The sequence below is a fragment of the Lottia gigantea genome (genome assembly GCF_000327385.1).
Source record: "Lottia gigantea unplaced genomic scaffold LOTGIsca_125, whole genome shotgun sequence".
In the NCBI taxonomy this organism is placed as follows: Eukaryota; Metazoa; Mollusca; class Gastropoda; family Lottiidae; genus Lottia; species Lottia gigantea.
The window spans coordinates 191102-203719 of record NW_008707332.1 but is presented as its reverse complement, the minus strand read 5'-3'; the positions used below and the strand labels follow the sequence as shown (position 1 = coordinate 203719).

General features: G+C 29.7%; 1 protein-coding gene across 1 annotated transcript in view; it reads left to right on the top strand.

Moving 5' to 3' along the window:
* The window catches only part of LOTGIDRAFT_199704 (hypothetical protein), a 28513-nt gene extending 16050 nt beyond the window's left edge, over window positions 1-12463 (top strand). The window contains exons 28-45 of the mRNA XM_009048596.1: window positions 1779-1923; window positions 2393-2510; window positions 2988-3087; window positions 3558-3692; window positions 3907-4059; window positions 4356-4514; window positions 4993-5169; window positions 5598-5714; window positions 6075-6218; window positions 6530-6661; window positions 7700-7834; window positions 8083-8172; window positions 8430-8520; window positions 8901-9046; window positions 10166-10309; window positions 10622-10731; window positions 11220-11366; window positions 11604-12463. Of these exons, the coding sequence (XP_009046844.1) occupies window positions 1779-1923; window positions 2393-2510; window positions 2988-3087; window positions 3558-3692; window positions 3907-4059; window positions 4356-4514; window positions 4993-5169; window positions 5598-5714; window positions 6075-6218; window positions 6530-6661; window positions 7700-7834; window positions 8083-8172; window positions 8430-8520; window positions 8901-9046; window positions 10166-10309; window positions 10622-10731; window positions 11220-11366; window positions 11604-11655 (2295 nt within the window). The 3' untranslated portion in view covers window positions 11656-12463. The remainder of the gene's footprint in view (window positions 1-1778; window positions 1924-2392; window positions 2511-2987; window positions 3088-3557; window positions 3693-3906; window positions 4060-4355; window positions 4515-4992; window positions 5170-5597; window positions 5715-6074; window positions 6219-6529; window positions 6662-7699; window positions 7835-8082; window positions 8173-8429; window positions 8521-8900; window positions 9047-10165; window positions 10310-10621; window positions 10732-11219; window positions 11367-11603) is intronic.
* The last annotated feature ends 155 nt before the right edge of the window (window positions 12464-12618 follow it).

The following is a 12618-nucleotide window of genomic DNA, read 5'->3' as shown; positions in this document are numbered from 1 at the left end:
CATTGCACTTCCACTTTGTATGTTTTCTTTAATTGCAGACAAACCAAACATTGAATTTTCTTACTGAAAAGTGATATGAATGGCTGAATTTGGGCTATGTCAATTTAGCCGACTATCTGTTTCAAGCACAAGATTTGCCATGCTTAATTTCTAATTTCATGCTTTCTGTTTTTTTATTGCTCTCTGTCTTTGCTAAAGTAATTTTTGTTTTGATTCTGAACTCTTCTTTGGTTATCTTTTGGTCATATTTCATGCCTACTTTGATCATTCATTCTCATTAAATCATGGAATTTGAATACCACTTTCTCTGTAATTCATAAAATTCATAGAATTCTCAAATTGTTCATAATTATTAACTCATAGATATTTTAGAATGCCACATGACTTTATATCATTGTCAGCCATTTTGATAAATCCATCTGTTGATTATAAGAACTTTTACTGATTTTTGTAAAATTTGGTAACTGTTATGATTTTGGTTAGATATTTGGCACTTTGTAGCAGTTTTTTATACCTGAATATTTCTATCCTGTATCAAAAGATACAATAATAGATAAATGTTGAATTTGTTGCAGAGTAACTCTTATAGAACTCAACATTGTCTCAATTTTTATAAAACAACAACAACAATAAAGTTGTTTTCCTTGTTTCTAATTTATATGCTGCAGCTTTGTAGTTAACAACAAATTTTGTTAAAAATTGGTACCTGATTTTTCGGAATTTGATCAAACCTATGAGGATGTAGTCTATGAAATTTTGTATTCAATTTGGAAATTTTATGAATCATTAAATTTACAGAGCTATTTTAACCACTAGTTCATTTATCATGACTCAAATTTGGAAAAAAAAATCAAACAAACGGCTGAATTGCTTCCAATTGCCAACATGTTTACTACTTGTTATGTTGTCTTGTCTACAGGCCAAATGGGCCATGGTTGATTATGACCTTGCATCCCAAAACTCCTCATCTGATGAAACACTGGAAGATTGGCAGGATGGTTTCACTGGTCTCTCAAATCTACGATCTAAAAGCTTCTTATCCAAGCCACAAACATTGCATGAACAGCTGTGGGAAGGTATTCAAAGGAAATCAGTTGACTTTCTGCGAGGAACAGGAACTCTATTAAATAGAAGTTTTTCTAAAGAAGAACAGCTCATGTCATCACAGGTATATAAGATTGATTGGCAGGGAGGTGAATTACAATCTTTTATAAATATTACCAGAATTATTGATAGAAAAAATGTCCATTTGTGTCCATTTTGGTGCATAATTGTGTCAATAAATATGAAACTTTGTGTATATCCATAAAAATAAAAGTAGTAAAGTTAGAGTTTAAACTTATGTCCATTTGTTGGTCAATGATAGATGTAATTATGTAAAAACAGTTTAACGAACCATCCTCACGTCGATAAATGTACCTATTCCTGACTTTTTTGTATGAAGGCCCATCAACTTTTTCTATTGCCTTTAGTACATAGAAGAGCAAAAACAGATTAAGTCTGGTTACAGTTTAGCTAAAATACTTTCCAATGATATTTGATTGTACAGTTTATTTTTAATCAAATTGTGCCAGAATTTGTTTAATTTCACACTTGCAATGTCAGTTAAACTATCCTTGGACCTGATTCACAAATTTACTTGCAAATGTCAAAATGTCTCTTGACTTGCATTAAATTGTAAAACAGGTCAAAGGATGAATTTTGATTTTCCTAATATGTTCATCAGATTATATGATATTTATATTATGTGATAATTCAATGATCCTTTCATGATCTAGGGTAAGAAAGCTATGAATCAATGTTCTCAACAAACCTTAAAGAAATCAACTGATATGAAATCAAAGTTAGAAGAAGCTATATTAGGAACTGGTAATGCTAGAACAGAGATGATGTTACGCAGACGTCAAAACTCTGTTACTTCTGGTAGGTATTATATAAAAATATCATGAACATAAACAACTTATTTCATACTTAAAAACTTGTATATCCTGTTCAAATGAGAGGTAACAAATGCAGCATGATCATTCCATGACCATGTAATGAACTTAAAGGGTTTGTAAAGAGGTTTTATTAAATTTTTTATGTGTAACTGGGACACTGATAGCATTGATTTGCACCATTCCTATTTTCAGTCAAACATCAGTGGTTACTGAAATTCCACTGAAATATCACGCAAGGTTCTTTGTGATAGTGAACTCACACATCTGATCATAATCAATTGGAATTTGAATGGTGCAAATTGATGCTAACAATGTCCCCCACAGATAAAAAGTTATAAGACATCTTTTCATTCTGTTTAAGAATCAATTGGTCATATAGTAATCATGTCATGTAATATATTTCAACAAGCATCATTTCATTTATATTGAATTATATTATATAGTTGTATCAGGTGACAGAACTCCACCATTAGTATCTAGTGAAGGTAATAATGGTAGTGGTGGTAGTGGTAGATTAAGATGGAGAAAAGATCAAGTACAATGGAGACATTCAATGGAAGTTCATGAAAGGTAACTTTTGTTAAATCATGTTTTGAAATAAGCCTTCCAAAATTCTGAGTAGGTGATCCCATACTCTACTACAACTAGCAAGATTGCTTTAAATTAATTGAGTTGTATTAGGATCATATCAGATATTAGTGTTGTCCTGTAAATAAAGTCTTGAAAAGAAGCTGGTCTTGTCTGGACTCAAAAAAAAGGGGCACTTATAACTCTTTTTGCACTGTTCCCAATGTTGTGATCCTATAATTGTGATACTACAAATGCCATTTGGCTTTCAAGTACCAAGTTCATGAATGACTAAGAATCAGTATAATTAAAATTAGGCCAAACTTTCATTCCATTTAAAAATAGGAGCTAAACAACAACAGAATGAAAGTTTGGACTAATTATGGTAGGACTGCATATGCTTCTTATTTACAACATGAGGCTACTGACCTTGGCCTAGAACAGTGTGAGGGATGTTAATTTTTGTGTGTATACTTTCAGTCCTAAACCAAGAGATGTAGAAATTGATAGTCATGTTGAAGGAAGTTTAGCAGCAGAAGTCAGTATGATATCATTAGATTTAATAGAATTAGTTATACAGGTAATTTTCTCTAGTAACTTGGTACTTGTTTTTTACACACCCATTCTCTTATGTCTCAGCTGGTGGACAAAATTATCCCCGAGATCATAAAATAACATAATAGCCCTTAATCTCGGAAGTCAGTCAGAAAATAAACACACTGGCGCCATGTCAGTCTGCAACTGGGTATGTGAACTCTGCATCCCTTTTCAAGAAGTCCACATAGCTAACACCCAGTAATGTTTGATCAACTAACTAGGCTTAAAAAACAGTTTAACCATATGATTGTTCCATTGTAAAGATCACTCCAGATTAGTGACTAAGTTTGCTTTTCTATACAACCTCCATTTTCAAAACAAGCAGTCCTGCTGAGGATTTTGTATCCAAAACATGTTTCAGCCGATTGAGATGAGCTCCAGGAAATTAAATATCATCCAATAGGTAATTATTTGAGTTAACCTGTATGAATCTTATTAATGTTTAACTTTTAGATTGCCCAGACGTCAGATTTAATGCAGCCATTATTAAGCAGTGCTTTAAGAGTGTTATTACATATGTTTGCTTTAAATCAAAGCACCTTGGTGTTACAGAACATGTTTTCTACTCAAAGAGCTTTAGTAACAAGGGTAAGAGATTTTGTTAAAAAATAATTGATAGACCCTACTACTTTATGTAGTAAGTAATGAGATGTGGGGAATCTCAACTCTTTGTTAAAAAATTATGATCAATCCAAAAAGCTATCAAATCTTAATCAATTTATTTCAAGTGAAACTTTATTTGAAATGTCATTTGATTTGATTTTTTTCAGTTCTTTGATTTTGAATTAATGATTTGTTTCAGTTTTTGGATCTGTTATTTGAAGAAGAAACAGAACAATGTGCTGATTTATGTTTAAGATTATTAAGACATTGTAGTTCATCTGTTAGTAATACCAGATCACAAGCTAGTGCTTCACTTTATCTTCTTATGAGACAGAACTTCGAACTGGGAAATGTAAGTCTTGTAGTTTTGTTCTCTAAATACTAGTTCTGCATGTATATTAAAAGGATTGTAAAGAGGCTTTCTAACTTTTTTTTATTTGTATCTGGGACACTGATAGAAATTCTCAGTCAGATGTCTGTGTTTCTTATAATTTACATATATTTTTTAAGTTTCATATATTTAGCTGAATCTTACTTTTCTTTGCCCTTTTTTAACTAATGAAGATGAACATTGCCTTGCAGTGTACAATGATTGAAACAGAACAGTGGTATTGGCCTACAATCCTTATTCTATGTTTTTTTCTTCAGAATTTTGCTAGAGTCAAGATGCAAGTTACAATGTCATTAAGTTCATTAGTTGGTCAGAATCAGAATTTTAATGAGGAATATTTACGTAAATCATTAAAGACTATATTAACTTATGCTGAAGCTGATATAGAACTACAGGAGACCAGTTTCCCAGAACAGGTACTATTTACTTACTGTCAAAGGTGAACTACAGAGACATAATTATAAACTACAGAGACATAATTATAAACTACAGAGACATAATTATAAACTACAGAGACAACATTCTAAATTACAGAGACAAATTTTTATACACTACAGACACAATTCTGAGCTACAGAGACATTATTCTGAATTACAGAGACAAAATTCTACAGAGGCACAATTCTGAACTGCAGAGACAAAATTCTATAATCCTATTTGTTAGCAAAAAATTTTAGATGCCATTTTAAGATTCTAAAGAAACCTGATGTCAGAAGTGCTATTCAGAAGACATAGTATTGAAGCTACCAGCTCTTTATTTGTGTTTGTCTGGTATGACTTTTATCTTGTTGTATTATACACAAACACACCAAAACATAGGCGTTTCATAGCATGTTGCATTGTAGTGTAAAATAAATGAGAACTACTATGTTCACAATAAACTTTGTATTTATAGGTTCGAGATCTGGTATTCAATCTACATATGATCCTATCTGATACTGTTAAAATGAAAGAGTTTCAAGAAGATCCTGAGATGTTACTAGACTTGATGTATCGTATAGCTAAAGGTTACCAAACATCACCTGATCTACGGTTAACTTGGTTACAAAATATGGCTGGTAAACATAGTGAGGTATGTATCAACTGTGTACACTAGTTACTATCTTACCACTTACAACAGGTACAATTAATATTCAGTAAATATATTATCACTGTGTAATACACTGAAACTTATGTAGAATATCTCAAATTTGTAACCTTGCAATTTCTAGTATTCAACAGTCCTCATTAGCCCATACGGTGCAGAAAATTAGGATGTAAAACTCCATTCATTTCATTTCATTTCAAGTATTCAAGTTTTTTGTAGCTGCACACAATAGACATTGTTCAAACGAAAAATCACCTATAAGCTTACCCCTTTACCACAAGAATATTGTTTTGTGAACATGATGTTAACATGATGAGATCTTTACAATGTTCTTTTTTTCAATGAACTCTACAGACTCGAAACAATGTTCAAACAAAAAAACAGGCATTATGAATGAATATTTTGTATTTTAGAGAGGTAATCATGCTGAAGCTGCTCAATGTTTAGTTCATGCTGCTGGTCTTGTAGCTGAATATTTAAATATGTTAGAAGATAGACCATATTTACCTGTTGGATGTGTCACTTTCCAGGTAGGACCCATTACCTGAACTCTCTTAAGCAGTTGCAATTTTTAAAAAGTCTGGTATTTCAAGACTATTCAACTTATGAGGCTGTTATTTGGTGAAATGATGTTTAATATCTCTATAATTATGAGGTGAAAATATAACGGCTTTGGCTTTGATGTTTTTTTTAAATAATAATGACTTGAAGATTGTTTTTTTGGGCCACCTGATAAAACATCACAGGTCATTACTACCTTGGAGAATTAACTACTCTCAGATTAAACTCTAAGCTTCCACAGTATATCGTGTTAAAATGCAGAAGAATGTGAGAGTGGATTTTAAAAGTTATATGCATACCTGATGATTTAGCTTTTTTAATTATTTTAGCATGTTACACCTAATGTATTAGAAGAAAGTGCTGTATCTGATGATGTGGTCTCACCAGATGAAGAAGGTATTTGTACTGGAAAATATTTTACAGAGAACGGTTTAGTTGGTTTACTAGAACAAGCTGCTGGTTCATTTACAATGGTTTGTATTTATTACATTAACAATGGTTTGTATTTATTACATTAACAATGGTTTGTATTTATTACATTTACAATGGTTTGTAGGTATTACATTTACAATGGTTTGTATTTATTACATTTACTTTAGAATGGTTGAAAATGGTTTTTAATAAGATAGTCCAAAATGCAGTATTCTGTTGCCATTTGCCTGGATAGCAGTAAGGAAAAACAGATCACATAAAAATCCATCAAATGAAGGCCCGAAGACCAATTATTCCGAATGACATATTTCCATGTAATGTAAATGTTGAAAATGATGATATTATATTGTAGGGTGGAATGTATGAACTTGTCAATGAAGTATATAAGATATTGCTACCAATTCATGAAGCTAATAGAGACTTTAAAAAACTGGCCCATATTCACCAGAAATTACAAGAGGCATTTACAAATATAACTAGACAGGTAAACTATTTTCAAATATTAACAGACAGGTATTTTTTTCACTGTTGACAAATTCAAATTGACAGACAAACTATTTGTAAATTATTTACAGATATGATTGGACTTGTAAATTATTGACAAATATAACTAGACAGGTAAACTAGTTACTAATATAATCACACAGGGGAACTATAACAAGTATTTCCAGTAAACAATTTACAAAATTACTAGACAGGTAAATTATTGACAAATATAACTAGACAGGTAAATTAGTTACTAATATAATCACACAGGTGAACTATAACAAGTATTTCCAGTAAACAATTTACAAAAATTACTAGACAGGTAAACTATATACAAATATAACTAGACAGGTAATCTATTTACAAATATTAACAGACACGTAAACTATTTACAAATATTAACAGATGTGTAAACTATTTACAAATATTAACAGACATGTAAACTATTTACAAATATTAACAGACGTGTAAACTATTTACAAATATTAACAGACACGTAAACTATTTACAAATATTAACAGACGTGTAAACTATTTACAAATATTAACAGACGTGTAAACTATTTACAAATATTAACAGACATGTAAACTATTTACAAATATTAACAGACGTGTAAACTATTTACAAATATTAACAGACATGTAAACTATTTACAAATATTAACAGACGTGTAAACTATTTACAAATATAACTAGACAGGTAATCTATTTACAAATATTAACAGACGTGTAAACTATTTACAAATATTAACAGACGTGTAAACTATTTACAAATATTAACAGACGTGTAAACTATTTACAAATATTAACAGACATGTAAACTATTTACAAATATTAACAGACGTGTAAACTATTTACAAATATTAACAGACATGTAAACTATTTACAAATATTAACAGACGTGTAAACTATTTACAAATATTAACAGACATGTAAACTATTTACTAATATTAACAGACGTGTAAACTATTTACTAATATAACCAAAGAGTAAATTAAAAATGGAAAGCTAAGAAGTACTGATGTTTTATATTGCAGAAAGGAAAGCGTATGTTTGGTACCTATTTTCGTGTAGGTTTTTATGGTAGTAAATTTGGAGATTTAGATGGGGAAGAATATATCTATAAAGAACCAGCTATAACTAAACTACCAGAAATAGCTCACAGATTAGTGGTTAGTAAATTTACATAGTTTTATTTTTTAACACTAAATATTGCCATGTTAATAAGATCACCTTACAATTTAGATAAATAAATGTTTAAAAGTCATTTTATCTTACAAAACTAAAAGAATGTGATTTTCTCTCTATGATATTTTAACATAAACTTTATTTGTGCTATAGATATTACTCAGAAGAAGTTGTTTTCAAAAATAACTGTAACTAAAGCAATGTTAATAGTAATCATGAGTCTGTATTTTAGGGTTTCTATGGAGATAGATTTGGTGAAGATGTTGTACATGTATTAAAAGATTCTAACACTGTAGAAAAGGAGAAGTTAGATCCTGAAAAGGTAAAATATGACTATTAAATATATTATACTCAATAACATTGAATCAAATGATAGCATTGATGTTAGCTGCCAGATTAATAATTTGTCGATTGTTGGCACTAGCCTTTGGTTGTTCATTCTTCATTGCAATAGAAATATATTTTCATGTAGTATGATAGGATTGTACAAGCTTATTTTTTTATTGTGAATTAGTTTTGACTTAAGTTCCTGCTGTAAAGCAAACCATGCCAGCCTAATGTTATTTTGATATTTTTCAGGCATATATACAGATCACCTATGTTGAACCTTATTTTGATTATTATGAATATAGAGAGAGGGTGACTTATTTTGAGAAAAACTGTAAATTAAGTGAGTCTTAGCTTTTGATCAAGAATTTGAGATATTTTTGCTTTATAGCACATTTGAGGTAAAAAAAATTTACTGAAAAAAAAAACCCACAAATATTTCGTAGTTTTCCATATACCATATATTTGCATGTGTAATGCACTTCTTTACCCTGAAAAGACAATCGGCCATTTTGTAACTGATTGCTGATGATAAAAAGTGCTTATATGAAAGACCATTCTTCACATGACAATGTCCTTTCAATGTCACTATATCTCTATTGCTTATTTTCAGAGTAAATGTTATATGTTTTATTCCAGTATGAATTTTATAAATATATATTTTGTCAATCCTTGAAATAATCAACTATGCAAGTTCTTGATTAAACAATTACAATATTTCAGAGAGATTCATGTATGCCACACCATTTACATTGGATGGAAGAGCCCATGGTGATTTAAAAGAACAATATAAACGTAAAACTATTTTAACAACTGTACATTTCTTCCCCTACGTTAAAACTAGACTATCAGTTATTGAAAGACAACAGGTAAGCTTATTGTATAATACTTTTGCAGCAACTTTTGTCACAAATTCTGATTTCCTGTTTGACGCTTATGGTAGTGGTTCATGCATTAAGCACATTTGGAACTGCATGAGCATCACGCTATCGTATTTTTTCTGTATATGATACAAAGGGTTAACTACATTGACAGTTCTCCATTTATGATTTTGAACTCGATGAAAGCTTGTTTTTTCAGTTCATGTCGTATATTGCAAATTGTTAAAGACGAGTGATAATGCTATTAAAATTATGTTAATCATGAATGATAATGCTATTAAAATTATGTTAAAGACGAGTGATATTGCTGTTAAACGTTAAAGCAAGTTTATTAAATTATGTTAAAGATGAGTTTATTAAATTATGTTAAAGACGAGTGATAATGCTATTAAATTATGTTAAAGACAAGTGATAATGCTATTAAATTATGTTAAAGACGAGTGATAATGCTATTAAATTATGTTAAAGATGAGTGATAATGCTATTAAATTATGTTAAAGATGAATGATAATGCTGTTAAATTACGTTAAAGCAAATTTATTGAATTATGTTAAAGATGAATGATAATGATATTAAATTATGTTTAAGATGAATGATAATGATATTAAATTATGTTTAAGATGAATGATAATGCTACTAAATTATGTTAAAGACAGCTGATAATGCTATTAAATTATGTTAAAGACTAGTGATAATGATATTAAATTATGCTAAAGCAAGTTTATTAAATTATGTTAAAGACGAGTGATAATGCTATTAAATTATGTTAAAGCAAGTCTATTAAATTATGTTAAAGATGAGTTTATTAAATTATGTTAAAGACAAGTGATAATGCTATTAAATTATGTTAAAGACGAATGATAATGATAACGATATTAAATTATGTTAAAGACGAATGATAATGATATTAAATCATGTTTAATATTAATGATAATGCTATTAAATTATGTTAAAGACAAGTGATAATGCTATTAAATTATGTTAAAGACAAGTGATAATGCTATTAAATTATGTTAAAGACGAATGATCATGATATTAAATCATGTTTAATATTAATGATAATGCTATTAAATCAAGCTAAAGACGAGTGATAATGCTACTTTGTAGATAATATTGTCACCAATAGAAGTAGCTATTGAAGATGTACAGAAGAAGACTAAAGAACTAAGTGTAGCTTTAAATCAAGATCCACCAGATACTAAGATATTACAAATGGTTCTACAGGGTTGTATTGGAACCACTGTAAATCAGGTAATTTTATTTTAAGTCAGGAAATTCATTTATTCATAAGGTTGGATACGTTTCGATTTCAAGATTTTTCGTCAAGTAGTTGCAGAATTATTGTCATCAGTTTTAATTGTGTTATGCTACTTCACAATTTTAAGTTAACTCTTTTGTGCAAATTTGAGAAAAAAGATCACCCAACCCAAAACCAGCATAGAACAGTTCTGATCTTATACCTACTTATGCCTCATTTTTAGAAGTGTCTTTTTTAATTTAAGCAATACTGTAACAGTGAAAGTTTTTTATTTCTTGTTATAATGGTATTGTTTTTAAATATAGGGACCACTAGAAGTTGCTATGGTATTTTTAAGTAAAGTAGCTGAAGGTAAAGAAGTACCTAGTAAACACCATAATAAACTTCGTCTTTGTTTTAAAGATTTTATGAAAAAGTAAGTATATTCCATGGTTTTATTTTTGTTAAGAGGGCTATTATATATAATTGGTGGTGCTCGATTGGAGAGATTCCGTCTGTTTCAATTTTGCCCTCAAGCGACCATATGGAATGGAAATATGTTGCATTCATAATTTTCCCATCTATCTCCTTCTCTACCATTTTGAATTCTGTCTGCAACTATTTTTTATGTGCATCTGGAACATGTACTGAACTCTGTTCCAACTTCAGTGAATGATAGATTCAATGAATTCTCATCGTGCGGATCTTGCCAATCAAGCAACCTCTTAGTGTAGTGTTGTACTAAATTGCCTGTAGACCAAAAACTGCTTTATGTTAAGAATTTATGTTCTAATATCTATTGGAGGCAATTTTGAGTCAATTGTAAAAGTATAGTGCTGTTCAAACTTAGATCCTGTTAATTCTGAAGTTGATAAAAGATTGCTATAATTGAAAGAACTACAAGTAAAATATAATTTATTTTAGGACAAGTGATGCTCTACGTAAGAATAAAGCCTTAATTACATCAGAACAAAAAGAATATCAACGTGAATTGGAGAGAAATTTCCATAATTTCACAGACAAAATACAACCTATGATTTCTCCACATATTAAAAAATCAAAACATAAAAGGTAAATCTTAAGTTATTATTCATTAATGCATGTGATTAACTGAAAACAGAGGTCCTTATAGACTACTGTGATTGCTTTTGACCAAGCAAGTAATTTTACTGTACAGCTTTTACATTTAAGCTTTGCGTGTAGCCTAACTGGAAGTTTTTGTCTTACAAGATGTACATATGAAGCCTTGTTATCCTGATTTTCCTCCTGATGTTACCATTCAATATTGCAATTTATTGATATTTTCAGTAAAGAATCTCGAAGTAAAAGAGCTCAATCCCCTGGAGCATCTCAATGTTAATCTGAGGAAATCTCAAGTTATTAGAAATTGAATTCTCCAGTGTTAAGAGGTGAAATCTCATTAAAAATCTTGATAGTTAAAGAGAGGAATGGAGCAATCTACCCACCAAGTTCAATACTAGTGTTTAATAATTTATATCTAGTCTATCATGTATTCATTACTTACTATTTCATATAATATTTTAGTATCTTGGTAACTTGATAGCCATTATCAAGCCAGCTTTGGCAGAAATGGTATGCTAATGATCTAAATGTTCATTCATCTTTGTCGTTAAGGACAGTCTCACTGCCATTTATATTTATTTTATATTTATCTGCTTTATGCATTTTTATAGCTTCCCCATGTCAGTGCCAATTATATGTTTGTGTGTGGATTAAATCCCCTGTTTTACTTTGTTTCATCAAGATAAATTTATTTACTCAACAAAATTTTTGAAAAAATGTGCCCAAGTAATATCTGATTTTCTGAACCAGTTTGTGTTCCACCAGAAACAAGTTCTGAATGACTGAGTTATTCAAGAGAATAATGCAGTAGAACTCTTTTATAGTCTGAAATGTGGTTTTACCAATAAATATGAATTCAAACAAATTTAATAACTTCTACCCAGTTTCACTTTCTGTTGATATATATTTTTATTTTGTTGAGAATTTCTTTTTGTGCAATATATTGTAAATATTTTTTTCTATTTTGTGTGTTTTGGTATAAAAAAAGAAATTTTAAACATTGATCATGTCTTTCAGACATAAATACCATTTGTATACTTACAGTAGACAGCTAGCTTATTCATTTCTAATAAAATGATTAAAATACTACAGTTTCTGATAATGTTTGTTGATTTGCAATGATCCAGGACCTGTTTATTTTTATAGTAAGGTGTAAAAGAGAGAAGCAATGACATCTCGAGCCAATTTAGGTATTTTTCCTCACAATAATGTGTTGGGTAAAAATTTCCAAGTTTAACTA